This window comes from Apiotrichum porosum (assembly GCF_003942205.1).
Source record: "Apiotrichum porosum strain DSM 27194 chromosome Unknown scaffold_6, whole genome shotgun sequence".
Classification (NCBI taxonomy): Eukaryota; Fungi; Basidiomycota; class Tremellomycetes; order Trichosporonales; family Trichosporonaceae; genus Apiotrichum; species Apiotrichum porosum.
Genome location: NW_021167113.1, coordinates 711608 through 732821, shown reverse-complemented (window position 1 = coordinate 732821; position 21214 = coordinate 711608). Strand labels below are relative to the sequence as shown.

General features: G+C 57.3%; 6 protein-coding genes across 6 annotated transcripts; 4 read left to right on the top strand and 2 right to left on the bottom strand.

Moving 5' to 3' along the window:
• Positions 1–619: 619 nt before the first annotated feature.
• On the top strand, positions 620–6138 carry EHS24_008061 (uncharacterized protein; the record flags this gene model as incomplete). The annotated part of the gene is made up of 15 exons (XM_028623388.1): positions 620–1105; positions 1258–1560; positions 1860–2183; positions 2254–2298; positions 2339–2453; positions 2567–3180; positions 3203–3260; positions 4823–5021; positions 5053–5203; positions 5429–5497; positions 5537–5599; positions 5645–5698; positions 5754–5821; positions 5894–5954; positions 6007–6138. 15 exons carry the CDS (start codon positions 620–622, stop codon positions 6136–6138), a joined length of 2742 nt encoding a protein of 913 aa, XP_028476321.1.
• A 2034-nt stretch (positions 6139–8172) lies between these two features.
• Positions 8173–10079, bottom strand: PFA4 (Palmitoyltransferase; the record flags this gene model as incomplete). Its single annotated transcript, XM_028623387.1, has 10 exons — positions 8173–8627; positions 8905–9016; positions 9060–9260; positions 9300–9442; positions 9481–9487; positions 9549–9554; positions 9590–9718; positions 9789–9864; positions 9900–10019; positions 10057–10079. The coding sequence occupies 10 exons, from the start codon at positions 10077–10079 to the stop codon at positions 8173–8175; spliced, it is 1272 nt and encodes a 423-aa protein (XP_028476320.1).
• A 218-nt stretch (positions 10080–10297) lies between these two features.
• Positions 10298–11695, top strand: EHS24_008059 (uncharacterized protein; the record flags this gene model as incomplete). Its single annotated transcript, XM_028623386.1, has 2 exons — positions 10298–10411; positions 10490–11695. 2 exons carry the CDS (start codon positions 10298–10300, stop codon positions 11693–11695), a joined length of 1320 nt encoding a protein of 439 aa, XP_028476319.1.
• A 2298-nt stretch (positions 11696–13993) lies between these two features.
• Positions 13994–16070, top strand: EHS24_008058 (uncharacterized protein; the record flags this gene model as incomplete). Its single annotated transcript, XM_028623385.1, has 9 exons — positions 13994–14159; positions 14216–14236; positions 14361–14699; positions 14752–14911; positions 14988–15167; positions 15206–15235; positions 15271–15394; positions 15432–15493; positions 15536–16070. 9 exons carry the CDS (start codon positions 13994–13996, stop codon positions 16068–16070), a joined length of 1617 nt encoding a protein of 538 aa, XP_028476318.1.
• Positions 16071–16259: 189 nt separating this feature from the next.
• Positions 16260–18458, bottom strand: EHS24_008057 (uncharacterized protein; the record flags this gene model as incomplete). The annotated part of the gene is made up of 4 exons (XM_028623384.1): positions 16260–17226; positions 17266–17924; positions 17975–18226; positions 18300–18458. The coding sequence occupies 4 exons, from the start codon at positions 18456–18458 to the stop codon at positions 16260–16262; spliced, it is 2037 nt and encodes a 678-aa protein (XP_028476317.1).
• A 208-nt stretch (positions 18459–18666) lies between these two features.
• Positions 18667–20854, top strand: EHS24_008056 (uncharacterized protein; the record flags this gene model as incomplete). The annotated part of the gene is made up of 3 exons (XM_028623383.1): positions 18667–19601; positions 19648–19748; positions 19812–20854. 3 exons carry the CDS (start codon positions 18667–18669, stop codon positions 20852–20854), a joined length of 2079 nt encoding a protein of 692 aa, XP_028476316.1.
• Between the last annotated feature and the right edge of the window lie 360 nt (positions 20855–21214).

Below are 21214 nucleotides of genomic sequence, written 5' to 3'. Positions count from 1 at the left end.
CCCGTTTCTTGTCATATCAATGTCTCTGCTGCATCCACCATAGCCACACAGCCGGTGACAAAGCAAGGGACGCAAGGGCTTTGGCGAGGCTCTTGCCACAATCAGCCAGCAAGGTAAGTCCATATTACACTCCCGGTTCATCCCCATTGGAATCTGACAACTCAGGCCAAGGTCGCCGTCACCAACCCCCGCTTGCTACCGGGGACGTAAATACCCATTGTATGCCACTGTCATTGTGGCCATCAATTTGGCCACCCAGGACAATCATCCCGGTTCCATCGCCGGCTCTGCGACGGGAAATGTCGGTCACACAAATCAGGGGCGTAGGCTGAGGCATCGATTTCCACCTCCACATTGAACACAATCGTGTGAAGTTTCCACTTGAACAAGTGACACTCCTCAACTCGAGAGAAACCCAGCTACTCCCTACTTCTCCGCCTTGTGGCTGATACGGAACAGTGGATCGCCACAATGATACATAACGGTCACACCACCTTCCCCCACCCTACCAGCGCTCGACCACGCGTCCTTTCCGCACATCTTTGAGACGTGTGTCGTGTTTGGGGGCACAATATGGCGCACTTCGACGGACGTCCAGAAACCAGCCAACGGCTCAATAATGATCCTCTTCTGTTGCTGTCATATGGCAGAACTGGTCGTTGAAAAGGCAGACACTTTCCTCCAACAGCAGGTCTTTAGCTGTTGCACAATCCAGATCAGTCACCCCACGACTCGATTTGTACGTACATACAGTACACCATCTTCCAGTGACAACAACATTCCATCCGCTTGCACGTTGCTCAAGCCGGGCCGAGCCGGCCGAGCCTTTTGGCACCCGACTGCACGTTTACATGCCGTAACCGCCTGTCTCCGAGTCTCTGGCTTCTCGACACCCGGTCTCTCTCCCTTCAAAAGGGCGCACACGCCAGCCGACACGTTGCCGCGGGAGGCCTGTGTGCGAGAAGCCTCCCGCTTCGACCACTTTGTTGAGCGACCTAGCATCCGCGCCGGTCTCCGTAGCGAAGGCGGCACTGCCCCACCCGGATTGCCACCCGCCTACGAGGAGGTGGATATCGAAGACACTCGTCTGCCAGACTCCCCAACGGTACCTGCCTACTGTTGCAAGTGCCACTCTCAGTCGTGCGCGACCACATTTTGGTTCTGCACGGTGCGAGTGTGCATGCTCGCACTAACTAGAGGCCAATCTGTATCTCTCTTCGTCGCTATGCACCATATCGTAACGACACCTACACCCAGCTGGCACCAGTATTCAACAGGAACATCCCTGCAGAGCCCAGCCCACTTTTCAATGCATACAATTGGTGTTCCATACGACTCATCGAGCCACGGTTTGACGCAAACTCAACACGCCAAGCCACATGGCCTGCCCATGTTCCCCTATTTTCGCAACCTTCCATTCTGCACCAAGTTAACAACCCAACCCCTGCCGCGAAGCTCAACTCCACTCCCGCTCAGGTGAATGCCGCTACAGGCAGCACATGTGCCACTGCCCCACCCCCGGTCAACCTCCCGGCCAACCTCCCTGTAACTCCTGGCCCCGTGGGTATCGTTCGTCGCGTCTGGCTCCTCGCCACTGGGTGGTGTACCCTGTTGGTGTTGCGCCACATGGTATCAAATGCGCCCTCATATCTACAAAAAATAAAACATAATCCTTGTAATTCCCGTAGGTATTCTTTACTCTGCATCCTTCTTCATTTCGACCCACCCCGACCCTGTATCTTTGCCAGCGACGAAATGCAAAATGTCCAACACTCACCCTCCCTGTGGCGCATTTCCCAGAGGACCAGAAATGGGCGAGCGAGCATCCACAGAGACTGCGGCTGGGTTTATAAGTCCAGCGATGTATCGTCTTCCTTTGTGTCTTCCTCCCACCTCACCTTCCCTCACCCATTCTCCCTCCTCTTCTTGTCATCTTGGGGACTGTCGCTCTCAACAACGTCTCTTCTTCTTTCTCCTGTTCACAGTCTCATTTTTATCTCTTATCCACCCGTCCTCCCGTTCGTCTTGCTCGTTTTTGTCCTTTGGCAACCACCTCGACTCTTTTCCTTGTTGAACAACCATCACCACCCCCTCCCACCCTCTCCTTCGCCCTCTGGGGTCGCATCAAGCTTCTGCCGCCCATACCTGGAGGAACCATGGAAGTCACGGGCGTTGTAAACCGGGTGAGTAATGGTTGGCTGTGGCTGTGGCTGTGGCTGTGGCTGTGGCTGTGGCTGTGGCTGACTTTGGTAGCAGACGGGCGTCCACAGCGCTTCTGCCCCAAGTCCCTTGTCAATCGTGAGTACTGGGTGCTCGATATCTCGTCATTGACATCCAGAACGTGCAGGTCACCGCCACGTATAACTCGGGGAGTGCCGTCCTCGATATCCTGGTCGACGTTGTTTCCCAGCACGGATTCCAGCTAATTCGTGTCCGTCCTGCCGCGGACGCTAGTGTCGCCTCCTAAGTCCCGAGGTCCCGCGTTATTTCCCACCAGCCGGGCCGCACTGCTCGCACACCTACAGCGGACATTGCTGGACTGATCGAGGCGTTTGCAGACCTCCAGATGGAGCACCCCCAGTGGGGGGTCCCGAGCTGGAGGACTTGACTTACGACCTGTGCATGCTTACCATTGTCGACGAGACCACCCCTTGCAAGAGGCCCTCTCCTTCCCTCGGCGATGGGCCATCCACCGTGGCGCCAGCTCTGCGCCACCGTCCAACGGCGAACGCGCTCGTCAAGCCTCCTTTCGCCCGGCGTCGCACGGGCCAGCAGCTGCAGGAAATGACACGAAAGCGCCGCCAAATGCTTGGTGCGCTGTACCGCGCGGACGTCGAGGCAAGGGAGTCGGCAAGTCGCCTTGCTTTCCACCAGTTCCTTTTGTCCAACGTCTCCGACCCGGAACCTAACCCGCTGGTGGCGCGCCCACCCCCCGTCTCCAGCGGTCACGAATCTGTCCCCTCTCGCCTCCCACGCCACCGCGCAGAGTCCCGCTTCCAACACTTTGCTCAACAACGTCGCGTGCGCGCCGGCATTCGCAACCGAGGCGACATCCACCCACCCCCTTACGACAAGGACTCCCAAGACGCTATTCCGCACTCCCCAACCGTGCCCGATTATGCCGACCTTGCTCCAGTCTCTGATCGCCACATTCCTTCCCCCATGCCCACCGTACAACGCGTACGTGTGGTGCTCAACCCAGGTCATTGCGCCAAGGTTCGACCTTGGCCAAGCCCCACCAGCTTCATGGCCCGCCCAGGGTCCGTTGTTTTGGCAGGCTGCCGTTCCGACCAATGTTCTCAACGCCCACTCGGCACCTCCGGTTGCGCCTGTTGTTAACAACCACCCTGTCATTCCTGTTGCTCCTCCCACCAACAACAACCCTGTACTTGCTGGCCGCGCTGGCATTCTTCGTCGTGTCTGGCTCCTCGCCACTCGGTGGTGGGGATAGACAACTCGGAACATTTCTGTATGTAGTCCTCCCCACATGAAACCAGCCGGCCTGGTTGGGATTGCTGGCATGTGATGCACCATTGCACCATTCCGCGCATTCGCACAGTACCTTGCCGACAACGCCAGGTACACTCCAGAGCACCACCACCATCCTGCGCGCGCGCCATCAGTGTCCAACCAACAGGCAGCTCTACCCCTCGCCGCAAGCCCGGCCTCGTCGTCCCGCCCTGTCCCACCAAACTCAAGGCTCGAGCGTGTTATTGCGCGACGCCAGGCTCGCGGAGCTCTCCTTCGAGAGCCGCCAAACACACAAGGCGAAGCACCACCTCAATATGAGGACGTTGAAGATGCCGCACCCTTCGTCTCTTTGCCTCCCTACACCCGCCTTGAACCCGTTTTCCACCCAGACATTGTCTCCGACCCCTGTCCCCCCTTTAACGCCTGTGCTTGGTCAACCAGTCAACTCGTTGCTCCACGCTTTGACGCCAACTCAGCCCCTCGTGTTACCTGGCCTGTCAATGCACCTTTATTCTGGCAGGCGGGAGTGTTGAACCAAATCAACAACCCCAATCACACGGTGACCAACCTCCTCCCTCCCTCGCTTGGCCACCTGCCTGGAGGTAACACTGGTGCCCAACCGTCCAACGTCCATTCCAACGCCCCGACCCAAGCTCCGGGACGCGTCGGTGTCCGTTGGGCATGGTCCCTTGTCACAAGGATGTGGACGTAAGAACCCGGGTTCGCAACACCCCGTACCGTGTCGGCCCTCGCCCGTGCATGTGCGCCGTCTCTTTTACATATATTCGCTCCCCCACGTCCAACCAGCTGGTCCGGTTGGGATACCGAAATGCATGTACATACCATTCTCCTGTCCCTTCCCGCCTCGCATTGGACACGTTGCAAACCCCGCCTCTCTCTCTTCTCTGTCGACACCAAGATTGACTCACGACTACTGACCTTTTTCACCACCAGCGCAACGCACTTGTGGATGATGACACACTAATGCATTACAATATAGGGGGGAGGGAGGGGTCGGAACTGCGTCGTATGTTCTGCCTCAGACGGTTGATCACGGCAACCGCCAGATCAAGGAAATGTTACCCAACTTCACTGTTGGTATCGACGGCCATACTTTCATGACTGGCGCCGCCGTCAATAAACAGGACACTCCTGTTGCTGAGCACCACATGTCAAAGGAGTGTTGCAAGTGCCACTCTCAGTCGTGCGCGATCACGCTTTGGTTCCGTATACTTCGAGCGTGCACGCTCGCACTGACTAGAGTGCAATTCGTATCTCCCTTTGTCTCTACATACATATGCCTCATATCGTAACAACACTTTCATTGTTCTTTTTCTCTTTCTAACCACAGGCCATTCACCATGTCGGCCCACCTCGTCCCCTTCATCTCCTCGAGGGTCCTCCCCGGGAAAGGCGTCCAGCACGTCCCTTGCTCTCGGCACCAGCATCAACGGTATGATCACGCCCCCTTCTACGTCCTCGAACCTCTCCAGTGCGCTCCTCGTTTTGCAGGAGTACGAGTCGGACGAGGACGACAACGGCGCCGACGAGTCGGACCCCCTCATCCACCTACTCCCACAGCGAGGCCGACGACGACGGCGCCGGCTACGAGTCCGATGCCTCGGCTACCTCTTCCCACAACCAGGCCGCCGACGACGACGGCGCGGGCCACGAGTCGGACGCGACTTCATCAACCATCCACTACACGGAGGCGCAGATCCCGTTCATCTGGGTGGACAAGGGCCGCTGCAAAAAGCACAGGTCATGTCATGGACCGCGGACACACCAAGGTCGTCACCCGACTATGGCGTTGACGAGGAACAGGACACTGATATGATCAGCGCCCTGGCGATGAGCACCCAGTGCCACCAGCACGCGTCTTCCAATGAAGCAAGTACCCTTGAGTGGCAATTCCCTGTCACGACGTGCTTTGTTTTTGTATCTGACGACCCCCAAGGTTATCAACTGCGCCTGCCTCCCCGCTGTCGTCGCCATGAATGTCACCCCCGAGGGAAGTGCCAATGTCGTGCGACCGCCCGCACTAGACTGAGGTCTGACGACCCAGCCCGCCGTCGAGGCGGTGATTGCCAACATGACCTCCATGGCCATTACCCAAGTTGCCAGCCCCGTAAGTCGAATTGAATCTTCACTGAATTCTGATCTGACCACCCAGGGCGAGGGCAAGCCCGGCGAGCAGCACGATGCGAATGCTGTCGCCCAGCACCAGGTAAGCCACCCTGTATACGACTGTTCCTGTTGCCATCCACATTGAAGTCTGACAGCAACCCGACACGAGCAAGCTTGCGAACCCAAGCCCAAGGATGTGGCCGACTCCCCCGCGGCTACCAAGGTACGTACTAAGTGCACTGCACTACCATTGTGGCCATCCGCATTGGATTTTGACGACCCAGATTAAGCACAGCCACATCACGCAGGCCGCGGAGACCAAGGCCCAAGTCAACATCGAGGCTAGTACGGCTGAAGTAAGTTCCATCCCCTGCCAATGTCATGGATTTGGGTCTGACGGCCGAGCAGGATTCCAAGGAGCAGTCCGAGCCCCTCGAGACCGCGCCAGACCACACCCTCATTAATACATCTTTCAACAAGGCCCACACCCCCATCGCTCCTACCATCCGCCGCTTCAAGCGGCGCCTTGAGGAGGTGTAGCGTGGTATAAATTAAGGAGAGTAGTGGCAGAGTCCCTTGTTCTGTTTCTGCAATATGTACATACTCAAGATGCAAAGTAGTATGTTTTGGATCTCAATCGCATGCCCTGTAACAATTGGTACCCAAACCATCCTTGTAATCGGCCATGTATCGCGACTACTGACCACTGATCCCACCTGCCTCTGGTAGGGCGCGAGGTGATTGTCGCCAATGACCCATCCCTCTTCGTTCAGATTTGTCAACTATCAATACCATCACCTACCACGCCATGGAGGATTAACTGTTCAGTAGCATCAAGTTCTGGTTATTGACCACGAGGTCCAAGGCTTCCAGGAGATGAGGAGATGCCTGTGGGCCCGCAAGTAGCACCGGTCTGGGCTTCGTTGTCCTGTTCGTGATGGCCAATCCCCCTCTCTGAGGTGATCCCGGTGCCGCCGAGCTTCCCACCAGCGAGTGCTCCAATACTCAATATCAGCGGCCACACACTGTCAGAGCTGGCCCACCACCACCACCAGCACAACTACCAACCCAAGGGTTCCCCAATGGATTGAGGTCTACGTGTCAGAGGAGGGTACGTGCGCCAGAGATTGGCGCCGACAAGTTTTGCCCTAGCCCCACCTCCCACCTCGACGCCGCCCATGGTTGGTGCTACTACCCAGAGGCTCGTACGCGCTCCCCCCGACAGGATGGGCACGCTGAACGTTTTGAACCGGACAGTGCAGGGTGGATCTCGTCCTTCGTGAGCTCCCAACCCCGAACCGAAGCTGACGGTCCAGGCTGTGCACCAAGACCAGACGTTCCATCGCTCGCACCTCCTCTGTGAAGCATGTCAACTCTGATCCAAATCTGACGCACCGCCAACCCCATTTGCCTCCCTATCATCACCAAGGGTCAGATTACTGTGTGGTTTTTAGGCTGCAGTGATGGGTCGGCCCGTCTGATTGGGAAGCAGCACCCCACCCGGTTTCCGAGGCGACTCTGTGACAACACCATTGACCAGATTGATGTGCTCTTTGCCGCCAGTGATGGGCCCTGTCTGATCTGGAAACAGAGCCCCACCGGCTCCCGAGAAGACTACATATCACCACATACTTCGAACACAGGAACCTTGAATCCGACACAACGGCGGTCAAGAGGGTGAAGGGCTTCATCAACGACAATGCCGATGACGAAGGTGGTCTAAACGGTGCATGACGTAAACTCCCCCTCTAACCTTCGCACTTCACTGCTACCTCACTCCTACATACCCAGCCCCACTCTGTTCACTCTCCCCTCGGCAATTGCGCCCACCTCAACGTTTTCGAATCCCACCATGGCTTCCCATTGTGGTAGCCCCTTCTGGTTCATATAAACAACGACGTTCTGATGGCAGAGGATTTGATTACAGGCGACAACGGCCGCCGCCTGCCCAGCGAAACGAGGGCTACAAGATGGCAAGACACCGGGAGGTCCGGGCGGCTCGTCTCTACCTAGCCTCTAAGCCCTCTCCTTGTTGCAAGTGCCACTCTCAGTCGTGCGCGCGCGACTACAATTTGGTTCCGTACGGTGCGAGCGTGCAGTGGTGCGAGCGTGCACGCTCGCACCACTGCACGCTCGCACTAACTAGAGTGCGATCCGTATCTTTCTTCGTCTCTATGCATCATATCGTAACAAGACTCCTCACAGGACACCAACCAAAGCGCGGCGTCGTTTGCGACTCTGTCCAGTTGTGGCAGACGAGGGTTACTTTCCGTATGTTGCACCACTTTGCATGTGCCTGAGCGATGGACTGAGACAGCAGCATGCAGAGGAGGAGTCCTGTGAAGTTACTTGAGCCAGGTCAACGCATGTTATGCATGTAGTGAGCTGAACGACTGACGGCGACATACAATTGGCCGAGTGCACGGAAAGGACTGACCTCGTGTACTTGTGAAGAGCAGGAGGGAAAGGAAAGAGGATAGCAGTCAAATAGTCTCTATACATGGGTGTCAAAGAGAAGAACAGCAATCGTCCGTCCTATCTAGTGAATTTGTCGCAAGGCATGTATGTCTCTGTCTAATTGTCGTCATCGTACACTCTGTACCTTCCAGGCCGCTCCCACGGATTAGCCCTCCCATTCTCCACATCATGCGTCCAACTAGCCGACCCCTCACTCCATCCAGGCGCAGGCCGCACCTCCCATCCTTCACTCCCTCTCCTAACACGCATCGACTGCGAGGCGTGATATGCCAATGGAACGTCGTCTGAGTCATAGTCTGAAAGATACGGCTCCGGCGAAGACGAGCTCCTCTCGCTTCCAGTGGCCTCCGCCACTTCGTCGTCCGAGTTGACAGCGTTCTCCCAAGGTGGGACGTACTTGCGTCGCCGTACACGAGTGTGGTTCTTCATGAGGACAGGGTTGAGCCCGTCCCCACCGTACACGAAGGGGTCGCCGTCCAGCTGAGGTTGACCGCGATTCGCAAAATCCTTGATGGGGTCGCGTGGCGGCCAGGAGTATTGCGCCGCCGTGTCTGAAGAGAGCAGAAATCGTGTCAGCGCAAGAAACTGTCTGTGTGTTAACGTATGCGGGGAGGTGCCGAGGCCGCTGTCGCTGACTGCCCGCAGCACTCACTGTTTAGGGGGTTCAGACAATGTCGTCGGCGCGGAGGTGGCCCCGCAGTCGCGCCTGAAGCTGGTCCGTGTCCGTAGATGACCCAGATGCAAACTCCGGACCGCGCGTAGGGCCGCTTCCGCGGAATACCACCTGCTCCGGGTGGACTGCTCCCGCCCAGTCGTCTTCTGACTCACCGTCCGCGTTGACTGGGTACGAGAGACCTGTGCCACTCTGCGTTTGGGGCCAGAGCCAGAGGAGCGGATTGGGACCGAGGACGGCTTTCAGATTGGCCAGCGTGCCAATGTTCTATCACATTAGCCGACTGGTTGACCCTGTGTGCGTGACTTACGTAGGGATACTTGATTTCCTTGATCTTGCCACGACGAACCATGGTCGATACCTTGTCCTTTTCCCAGCGCTCGATGGTTGTCGTGTTACCGGATACAAGCCAGAGGTGATACAGCGAGAACATGCCGACGCAGAGCCACACGGGGACGCAAGCCGCAAAGTTGAAGACCATGAAGAGGAGCTCGCTGAGCGACGGCTCGTCCTGATCGTCAGCAGGCACGGATCCTGTGACAGTACTCACGAATGGATTACGGATAATATCCATGACCTTGGAACACACCATGAGGAGGTGGTATGAAGTGGCAATGTCGACCCAGAGGAGGAAACGGATGAAGTGGGCATGGTTGAAGTAACCCACACAGTTAGCGATCCATGGGCAATGGTCTGGACGTCAGTCATGATGCACCTGTTGGACAGCTCACGGTCAAGCTGTACGGCCAAAGGAAGAAGTGTCAGTACATATAGGCACACCTAGGCTCTCGGGACACACTTTCAACTGCTTGTCAGCGCAGCTTCATGAACACCACTCACGACACAGGCGTTGCAGGTTCGGCAGTGGTGCGCGCGGGGTGGTTTGAAGTGGTCGCACATCTTGCAGTAACGCGGCGCAGATGAGGAGCGCTTCACTTCAACATGCTCGGACCCGTCAAGGTTTGGGCGCTGTCGATGTCAGCTGAATGGCGCCTTTCCCCTCCGACGCGTCGTAGCCTTCCGCTGAGACAGTGCTCACCCATCCTGTTGGCACACTTCCAGGCTCGGTGATGACACAGAGGCGGTAGTTCCACCACACCATGCAGACGAGGAGACTGATGGTCAGCTTCAACCTTGCTTGGCATCGCACTTGAAAGGGATGAGGAGCTTGAGCAGGTCGACGCTCACCTCCCTCCCGTACCACGGCCAGATGAGGAAGATCTGGCTGGAGTACGAGATGAACCCGATGAGGCATGTGGTACCCACCACCCTGGATGTCAGCTACACCAGAGTCGCGACCATCGTACCAGACGCGGTTCCAGTTGACCATCGTTGATGAGTGAGTGAGTGAGTGATCGTTTACGAGACGAGCAACCGTCCTGGAGAGTGGTCGTCATAGGGCCTGACGGCCATCGCACCACGACTTTTCTTTATCTGGCCCCTAGATTAATCCGGGGTCTCCAGGCCACGAGTTTCCCCAAAGATCCATCATCCGATCTCCGCCCATGTATTGCATGCACTCCCTCACAAGCTCAAAAGCAAACAGCAATGGGCCAGCTCGATACCAACCTCCAGGCCCTTCTTGACAAGAGGAAGCAGAAGGGTCGCTTCAGGTCCTTGAAAGAATATGACACCCGTGCCGGATCGGGCCTGACGGACTTTGTGAGTCACCAAACCGAAAGCCAGCAGTGTGTTTGCTCCAGACCTGTGGTTAAGCCTGAGCTAACTCCCAACGTTCAGTCGTCCAACGATTATCTCTCGATCACAACAGACGCTGGTCTACGAGAGGCCTATGTTTCCCGCATCGCCAGCGAACCAATGGTGTTGGGGTCCACCGGCTCGCGACTGTTAAGCGGAGGGACCCCGTCGCACAGGCTGCTCGAGCGTCGTCTGGCCGACCACTTTGACGCGCCAAGTGCATTATTGTTCAACTCGGGATGGGACGCAAACGTCTCGTTCTTTGGTAACGCGCCCCAACCTCACGATTGGGTCGTGTACGACGAGCTGGTGCACGCCTCGGTCCACTCGGGTATGAGGGCCAGCCGTGTGGCTGCCGACAGGAAGGTGCAGTTCCTCCACAACGACCCCGAGTCGCTGGCGGAGGTGTTGCAAAAGATTACGACCGAGAGCAAGAAGAATGCAGGCAAGACCAAGCCGACCATCTTCCTCGCCATGGAGTCCCTCTACTCTATGGACGGTGACTTTGCGCCGATCCCGTCACTCCTGGATGTGTTGGACGTCTATGTCCCGCGTGCTCAACAATGTGTCATCGTCGACGAGGCCCACTCGACAGGCGTGTATGGCTCTGGTGGTCGTGGTGTCGTCGATGCCCTTGGTGAAGGCACCACCCGCACGGGCAGCGGCCGTGTGACCGTCCGCCTCATGACATTCGGTAAAGGCGTAGGCTGCTCGGGCGCCGTCCTCCTCGCCTCAGAGACGGTTCGCAGCTTTCTCATCAACTTCGCCCGTCCATTCATCTTCTCCACAGCCCTCCCACTCAGCACGGTCTTTGCCCTCGAATCTGCATGGGACTTTCTTGGGTCGAGTAAAGGAGAGACCCGCCGGGCCCTCCTCGTCGACACCATCAACTATTTCATGGACCGCGTCGGCCCGCTCCTGGCGTTTACGCGGCCAACCATTCTCCGACTCCCAGACCCCACTCCAGTCCCGTTCCCCGATGGAAGGACTCTACCGCCCCGCCCGGCGGCGCCCATTATCGGCCTGCTGTCTCCCACACCGCATGCGCTCAGCGCCTTCCTCCTCGAGCGCGGGTTCGTCGTCCGTCCAGTGGTGCCCCCCACAGTTCCACCTGGTGGGGAGCGTGTGCGCATCTGTCTCCGAGCGGGAATCGACCTTGGAGCACTGGACGGCCTGATTCGGGCACTTGCGGAGTGGGTAAAGTTGAAGCTGGCTGATGGTGAGGAGGAAGTGCGCGCCAAGTTGTAAGTGCAGGCTGAAGGGAGTGTGTAAAGGTTAGGACCATTTGTCGGTCACTACCCCCATTGTCCTTATGAGTATCTGTCGGGCTCGACCGCTCCATGCGTACATACAGGCATGTCTATAGACGTGCATGCATCCCTATCCTGAAAGACATGTGAAACTGAACGACAATCGGACGCTGGTGAGCAGGATTGCTTGAAATGGTGCTAATGTCCGCGTGATAGAGTCTCAAAGCGAGATAGTGAGGGGGTGAGGGGGCTAGTACTGATTAAAAAAGTACCTGCGGTTAAAGAGCGTATGTGGTAGGAAGTGAAGGAGCAAACGAGATGGATGAATAGTACACGTCTTCAATAGGTAGCGCTTGGGGGTTCTTATGTCATTGGGCGGAAGCTAATCTAGTCCCGCACATCTGTCAACGCGGATACGCAGAGGAGACTCGTAGCACTCTCCAGACGCTGTAAACGGTGTGTAGCATGGTTGGACGGTCGACGATCGACAGAGTACTGTGGCAATGAGAACAAGTCTGCGTATCGCGTATACGGAGAGAGTTATTCTAACACGAGGCACACGTTGTTGGGATTTGATGCCGTTTAGAGCCCCAGACGCATGGTCTTTAGGTGGCAAAATATCTTTCAGAAGAGGACGGTGATGCATAGACATCTACAGATCTGTTTCACATGGGCACGGAAGGGAGGCCCGTCCACAACAGAGAAGCAGACAGAACAGCATTGGCGCGGTACCCTCGTTCGTCATCTACAGTGGCACACCAGCGCGTAGTGCGAAACCATTTAAAGTTCCGTTCCACCCACGTTTAGTTCGGCAAACCGATTTAATGTTTCATTCCGCCAACTAATGTTGCGTTCCTCCACATACAATCTTCTGTTCCCCACCTCATTATCTCCTTCTGCAGTCAGTTACGTAATTGCAGAGTGGGACGCGACGACGGATCGATGGATAGAGACATGGGGGGAGTCTTCTCTTGCCCAGTCCAGTGTACCAGTGTTGAGCACCAGTTAGTTTAGGTTCCGTCTCTATTAGGCTAGTCACCTGTTTTTGCGACTAGCCGCTGTACATAGTTATCGCTCGATGTGCAGTATGCATCTCAGCATCCTGCCTTTACCACATCCTCGCTGTATATCTCTGCATCTTGATGTAGAAGTGCTGTTGAACCACGAACATGTTCCCCTGATGATGAGGAACACGCTCGTGGTGTTGTAAAGGGGATATCATCGATGTGGACAGAGTTGCAGCGAGGTAAAGGGCAATACAGTGGCAGAGTGGGAGACGACAAGTCGAGTGTGTTGTGTGGGACACGTCACGGGGCCAAATTAAGCTTCCGCTAATGAGCTCTCTAATGTCCATTTGCTCTGATTTGATTTCATTTATTAGGGTCATGTTTATAATGCTCACTCAGGGCTAGCTTGGTCTCTAGTAAAAACTGAGAGTGGTTTCTAGTACAGTACGCTTCATCAGTTAGGCTCGGCTGTGTTGGGATTTGATGCCGTTTAGTGCCCGAGACCGATGGTCTTAAGCTGGCAGTTTGTCTTTCAGAAGAGGATGGGGATGCATAGGCGTCTACAGAGCTGCTTATATGCACACAGAAGGGAGGCCCGAGCACTACAGAGAAGCACGAGGACAATGAAGAAGCAGAAAGAGCAGCATTGGTGCAGTACCCTCGTTCTCCGGTCAGCTCGGTGCCACACTGCAGTGGCGCAAGTGGTTATGTAATCTCAACACGGCTGTCATCCCGAGGATTACACGACTGCCATCTTCTACACCCAGTTCTCAAGCGGTCGTGTTTGCAGAGCGGCTACTGCAAGCAGCGAGTAAAAGTAATCTAAACTTAACACGTCCAACGACCGGGGCCAAGAACCGAGGTTCGATTCTGGAGTGAATGCGGATATAAAAAGAATTATAGACGCGCCCCGGGGAGCTCGCTGCGCTTGTTCCCGACAGTGTTGTAGACCTCCAGAATTGTCTTGGCTGGGCACTCGATGTGGTGTCCCAGCCCCAGTCCCCCAGGCACCCCACACTCTCTTATTGGTACTCGAAACTCTGGGGCAAAATCTACAATCAGTCCGCGTAATTGTTCTGTGAATTTAAAATAGCAAACCTGGTTCGAATGATATGTATTCCAATTCTTTTCAGAAAAAGTGAAACATCTTACATTTCTCCGTCCTTCGTCCTATAAGCGGGATCAAACCTACGGCTCATGACCTCATTGCCGTCAACAGTCAATGTGCCGTCTCGCCCATTTGGAGTTCACTTGATCGCTTCCCGTCCACCCACTCTCGACAACAGACAATGACACAGCATACAGAATCTCCAACCCTGCGCCCGACAACGCCTCACTCGGACGATGGGTCGCGGCCTCCTCATCTGAGTCGATCCTCGAGTTCTCTGTCCGGTCTACTCTCGCGCGGCGCCGAACGTGTGGGAGACGAATGGAGCGAACCTCTTGTCCTACTTGGTAAGTACCGCATGTATTCATAAGAATCTACCCACTGGGCCACTGACACGTTGCAGATGTGATTGAGACTTTCTTTGGTGAGTGGTCTCTGGATCGAAGCAAGAGTGATGTCGATGGGCCCTCGCACTTCACTGGAAAGTGCGGATGCTTCCCGTCTCCCTCCTACTGCTGAGGAGGCACGATGTGATTGCTAACCTGCAGACTCGCGTCTGGACCTCTGGGAACGCCGACTCAAAGAACAGTCGGCAAAGCTCCGCCGTCGTGCCGGCGAACTCATTCCAAAGGGCCTGCGTACCCCCGGTGGCAAACACTTCGTTGTTTTGGACGACAGTGAGGACGAAGCCAACGACCCCGCACCAGGCGACAGCAAGAAGGATGTCAGTCGCAAGGCTGAGGCTAAAGCCCGTCGTGCAGCGGCGCGGTACAAGGCCGACATGGAGCGTGAAATGTCGCGCATGAAGGTCAAGCTCGCCGATCGGCTCACAAAGCTAAGCGAGACATGGCGGTCGGCTCAGATTGTTCGTACCCGTGAGAAGATCTGTACGTGCCAGAATACAAATGGATTGGGATTGGGCTGCTCACACGCACGTAGCCTTCCTGTTTGGCGTCAGCACGCTCGCTGCCACATGTCTCATGTGGGGCCTCGTACCCGAGTGGATCCCATTCGCCTACACTGTCCAGTGCGGTTTCTACCTTCCGGTCCGCGTGTACACTTACAAGCGCAAGGCGTGGCACTACTTCCTCTTTGGTACGTGCACGGGTGTGTGATCACAATGCTGACCTTGCAGAGTGCGTTGATGAGCTGCACGATCGTGACTGACCCCTCAGCATGTGTTACTTTGTCAACATGCTGGACCTCCTCTGGCTGTGGTTCACTCCCGAGTCGACCACCCTTTTCATCTGCTGCTACTTGCTCACCATGGGCCCGCTCGCGAGTGCCATTATCACGTGGCGTAACTCGATGGTCTTTCACTCGCTCGACAAGGTCACCAGCCTCTTCATTCATATGTGAGTGATAGCAGTGGAATGAATCTGACGCATGGCAGTTACCCCCCGATCGTCTTCAATATCATACTGTGAGTGAATAGGCATGTCTGTCAGCTGACGTTAGTTTCCGCTACGACAACGCTGTTGCTCGCTATCCTGGCATCGCACACCTAGGCGAGTACGCGTGGTACACGAAGATTACAATGGCGATAGTGCCGTACTGCATCTGGCAGGCAGCCTATTTCAAGGTACAGCTCCATCCTCGATGCCCCGACTGACTTCCAGTTCATCTCTGTCGACCGCAAAGAGAAGATTGAAAGCGGCAAGCGCCAGAACAGTTTCCACTAGTGAGTTACAGCTCCACTCCCTTGCACCAAGCTCACAATCAGCCTCGTCAACGATAAACGCGGTGCCATCGGCCACGCCCTCCGCGGTATTCGCCCCGAGCACCGTGAACAGTGGTTCATATTCGCTCAGCTCATCTACACCATCCTGTTCATGATCCCAGCCGCGACTTTGTTCATCCACAGCGCCATTGCCACGTATATTGCGCTCAGCACCGTCTTCGTCGTCTCGGTGTGGAACGGAGCATCCTTCTACGTGGAGGTGTTTGGACGCAAGTTTGAGCGCGAGCTGGAGAAACTACGCAAAGAGATGGAAGCTATGTCAACTGGCGCGACGCCTTCGGCTTCCACACCATCCACGCCTTATGTCGACCATATTGCGGACGACATCATTACGAACGAGGCGGACGACACGCTCAATTCGTCTCCGTTGGTCCTCCCCAACGCCAGTATGAGCGGCAGCGAGGTACCCGCGATGGAACTGTCTGGTGGTTTGCCGGACACCTCTAATGTCGTCCTCGACACATCGCCCATCCTGCGCGCATCCGGCGTGACTTTGGGAAAACCCAAGACCGAGTAAACGCGCTCGTGCACGGCGAATGCTGCTGGACCCCCCGTACACCACATCCCCCACACGCCTGATTGTATCCTGCGAGTGTGAACGCTGCGTGAAACATAGTATCCTAATAATAACATGTGTCGATGTACGACCTGTAACGAAGAACAGCACTCCCTTCCTCTCTGCTAAAATGTCATATCCAACCCGCCGTCAGCGCCACACCCGCGCCGTCTTGGCGGCACTCCGCACCGCTCCAGCGTCCTTGGCTTCTTGGTTTCGACCGTCCTTCATCTCCTTCATCTCTTTCGCTCGCGCGGCGCTGGCCGCTGTCATCGCCGTTAACGACGATTTGCGCGGTTCTGTCTTGGAGGGCGGTTGCACGGTCCTGTCAGGCTTCTCGGTGGGCGGACCAGACACACGGCGTTGGGGTTCGACGGCTTTACCCTTGTGCTCGGGCGAAAAGGCGATGCGGGGCTTGTCCCCTGACAGACGGGCTGTGCCTGTCCGCGGGCCTGACGGCGCCGCTGTCACGGAGGACTCTGTGGTCGATGTGGCGAGGTTGACACGCTTGCCACTCTCGCCCAAGACCCCGTTGCCGTTGCCGTTGCCGTTGCCACTCTCGCTCGCCTTCCCAACCGCGCCTGCACCGCCTCCACTGGTCTTCCTCGCGCGATCACGGTCCAACACAGCTCGCTCGAGGACGAGCCTGCTAAGCGGGGTGCGTGGCACATTACGAGGTTTGCGCTTCCCTGCCACGTGGACGTGTGATGCACCCTGCTTCGATCCCGAAGGTGTGCGACGGACCAATTTGTGGGGGGACAGAGGGGAAGGGGAAGAGGGTTTGTGCTTTTGCGGTGTGCTGCTCTTCTCCCATGATATGACGGGATTGAGAGGAAGGGCGTGCGCCGTTGGTGGTTGTGGGGATGAGGGACCAGCTTCGACGGGAATTGGCGAAGTATTGGCGGCCGGGACAGGGGTCGCTGCCTCGACGGCAGCTGCAATGGCGGCTTCCCTGTCGGCCTCGAATACTGCCTTGGCAGAGTCCAGAGCAACGCGGTCCTCGGTGAGACGGACGGTTGCGGTACGCAAGGCATCTCGTTCGTTGTCGAGAACACGTTTCTGACGGACGAGCTCGTCGCGGAGACGGGCATCCTCAAAGTCGGTCGTGGATGGGACACTGCGAGATGTCAGAACTATTGTGACAAGCCGGACTCACCTTGCTCCAACATTCATCTTCGCCATCTCCTCAATGACCTTGTTGGCCTCCTGCTCCTTGCCTCTGGCAATAGCAATCTCGACTTCGAGATCCTTGACCCTGTCACGCAGGTCGCTTTCAGCCCTCTGCCTCTCACGCTCACGTTTGGCAGCGGCTTCTTGCTCCTCAGCTTCTGCTTCGGTTGCGCCACTGCCATCCCTCATGAGCGGAGACACCTCAGTTGTAAGTCCCACACGCACATCCGCAATGAGGGCCTTAAGACGGGCATCTGCAATGGCGGGATGGGAGGTCCAGCTGGCCTGTTGCCGTACTCCTCGGTGGCCAGGGAACGCAGCCGTGTCCATGGCGAAGAAGTCGGCCTGAAGCATGCGATGCGGTGGCTCGTCACCCATTCCGGCCGAAAGGGCCTCTTGTAGCGAGTTGGCAGCGCTCAGTACCACAGTGCGGAAGGCTTCCGTCTCCTCCTGCAGGCTTTGTCGGATGTCGGCCAGATCCGCGAGCGCCTGCTCGAGCAATGGGAGAGGGCCGGGGGCTACGGGTGCGGTACCGCCAGCTGGCAGGGGGTTGAGAAGCTCGAACCCCACAGGTACGGCGGGGATGGTGCGTGCTAGCTGGCCAAGGACCTTGTCGAGCTTGATTTGGGACCGCTTCGCTTCTTGCTGCATTGGTGTCAGCCACCGCCAACAACGACATGACGAAGCAAACTCACTGCTGCTGCAACACGGAGATTGTCCACCGCTTTGCGTCCACGGTTCACATCCTCACGGAGATGCTTGACCTTCTCCTCTTCCACGGCGACGCGGCGCTCGGCCTCAACCGCGCGCGCCTTTGCCACCTCGACATCGCTCTCCAGTCGTGCGACCTGTCGTTCACCCTTCTCAATGGTCTTTGCCAGTCGTTCATGTTCGTACTGCAGAGTACGGTGGGACGCGTTCAGGTCCTCCAGAGAGTTGAGGTTGGACTACAATTAGCGTCGTCTGCATCAAAGGATACGCAGCTGCAACGGCATGGTGTGCCGCCCAAGTCCAACTCACAACGCTGGCCCCCAGTAGCTCGCAGATGACGCTTGAGACATGGGCTTGGTCGGCATTGCTGAGTGCCGTGAGTTTGAGAGGCCGCTTGGTGTATCCGTGTGCCACGAGCTGAGCATTCAAGGACGACAGTGGTGCACTCTCTGGATCGTTTGAGTTCATCGTTATGGTGGGAGAGGAGTTGTTGTGTGGAAAGAAAGCAGGCGGGGGTGTTGTTTACATGGAGATGCGTAATTAAAGTTTACGTAATAATATTGATTGCCCAATTCAGGTTACGTAAACCGCTCGACGTGTCCGTCCGCCTGCGTTGTTGTTCCACCACCATGCTGGATATGCTGGTAACATTGCATTCTCACACTCCACCAAAACCATGCAGGCAGACGCACCAGACCCGGTGCCCGCCTCGTCTCCACAGATTGCACCCGTCAGGCCCACAGCCGCACCCCTACATGAGCGCGGACTCGCCTCACACGATGGTCTGCGGCGCCGGCGCTCCATCTCGCCACCAGCCGCGACACCACACTCCCTAGCACCAACTTCGACCCCGACCAGCGGTAGCGGTACAACGTTGCGCATTCACCTCCAGACCCCGCACGCCGACCTGGGTGGGGACACGGGCTTAGCAAGCGGTATACGGAGCCCCGGGTGGGATGTACGCGGCAGCCTGCGCGTCACAGACGTCAAGGATGCCATCGCGGACGGCCGCGCCGGGTACGGTCACTGGGAGCGGTCCGGTCTGCGACTCGTATGGCGCGGACGAATGCTCGCCGACGACGAACTGGTCGGTATTGCGCTGAAAGGCGCCGATTCGCCGACGCTCCTTCTCGTCGCCCGCCCCATCGCCACGCGTATCCGGCCAACCAACAAGGCGCCGCCAGCCTCGTCGCTGGATACCCACGCATACGGTACCTCACCCTACTCGACGACTGCGGCGGTGTCCGCCATGACCACGGCCACGTCGCCTGAAGCTACAGCCTTGGCGGACACGGTCCACTACGTCCTCTTCCTATGCCGCGAGCATCTCGCCGTCCTCCTGGGCGCCCCTGTGCTCCAGTGGCAGCGCATGCACCCAACCCCCATCGTGTCTCGTGCCGAGGCCCGCACAGCCGTGCAATCAGTTGTGAGGGCGTACGCAGAGCCGCACTGGGAGTGGGAGGGCGCCTTCGCTGGCGACGGTGCTTCTCTCGAGGACCTTTGGGTGACAATTGGCGCCGAGGGCCTGCGCAACGCGATTACCAAGGCGTGGACCGCCGGCATGGGCAGCGAGTATGGCTCGACTGGCGAGAAGTGCCGCATCGAATTAGAGTGAGTGTGGTCACCTCGTTTGGCGACTGGTGACTGACAGTCCTAGCCACACAGTTTACGATCTTTACCTTCCAGCTCTCCAAGACATGGTCCCCAGTCAACTCATCAACCTTCTCTTGTATCTTCGCACTGCGGACCTGGCTGCTCGTTTGTCGGGCTGCCTAACCGCCACAGCCCAAGCAACGCCTGCGCCGGAGTCAACCCACACAGTTCCAACGCCGACGCCGACGGCCGTCCTTGCCGGTCCGCAAGCGCGCATCATCTATCGCGGGTCGATACAACTACGGGTACCCCGCATCTCCTTCGCCCTCCTCACGCACCTCTTTTGGTCAGCCATGCGCATCGCAACCATTCTGTGGATGATTACGCGTGGCATGCACTGGGACGACATCAAGTTTTGGCTCCTGTTCGGCGGCTGCCTGGGCTGGTGGGTAGTGGACGGATACAACCATTGGGTGGTCGAGCAGCGCGAGGAGCGTGTGAGGGCTGAGCTCCGTGCTCGCCGCCTAGCCGCTGAGGCTGAAGCCGAGGCCCGGGAACGTGGTCTCGACCCTGCTGGCAACGTTGCCCCTATGGACGCTGCCCAGCGTGTCGCCGCCGACGCACCCATCCATGCTGCTGCGGCAGCTCGTGCAGGCGCCGGGGAGATCCGACAACGGCAGCCGCGGCGCCGTGGAGGGCAAGACTGGAACTCGCTTGTGTTCTACCACCTTGATGTCGACCGCCGCCAGCTTCGCCTTCCTCGCTCGAGCGTTGAACAGGCATCCCGAACCGCTGGCGGTCCCGCGCCGCCAGCCCACCAAAACATCGCTCCTCGCCTGCGACACGCACCCTCTTCCCGCCCTGCGTGGTGGATGACCCAGATCTTCCTCCGCATCTACCTGTGGTTTATCACCCTCATCCCCGCGTTTGAGGTGCAGCGCGCTCGCACCATTCGTAGGCGCGAGAGAGCAATGCGTGCTGTCATAACCGGACTCAACCCGGAAGTGCCCGTTACCGCTGCTGGCGTTCCCCTTGTCGAAGAGACGCCTGCACAAGAGGACCAAGACCAAGGCGAGGACCAAGCAACACCTTCTGCTGTCGCGCGCGAACTAGTCTTTCCCGACAGCATCTCACCAGCCGCCCGCGCCTATTACGCCCGCATCGCGGGCACATCCGAGGCAATTGACTGGGAGGAAGAGCGTGACGCGCAGCGCGCGATGGGTATTCCTGACGAAGAGGATGCGCGGGCTGGATTCGCCGGTCTGTTGTAGATAGACTTTCTTATTGTTGACATTGTAATTTTTATACCAAGCAACCCCTTTCTGCATGCTTGTTCCATCTTTTAGCTGTCAATCGTGGTGGTGGCAGACACTGAGGAGCAGCTGCCTCGTAGGAGCGCGTCTTCTCAGCCCTGCAGTAGGTGAAGCACTTCAAGCACTGAACCGTCCCAGGAAGAGATGTATTCTTCGCCAAAGGAAGCACGAGAGTACTCGGGAGTGGCCGGCGACGAGAAGTATCGGTGAGTTTTGGTGTGCAAGGGGACGGTGACAGCGCCAGCAAGTGCTGTCCTGGTTGACAGCATCATCGAACGACTGATGTTCGGCGTCCGAACCATTGCACTGATCGCACTG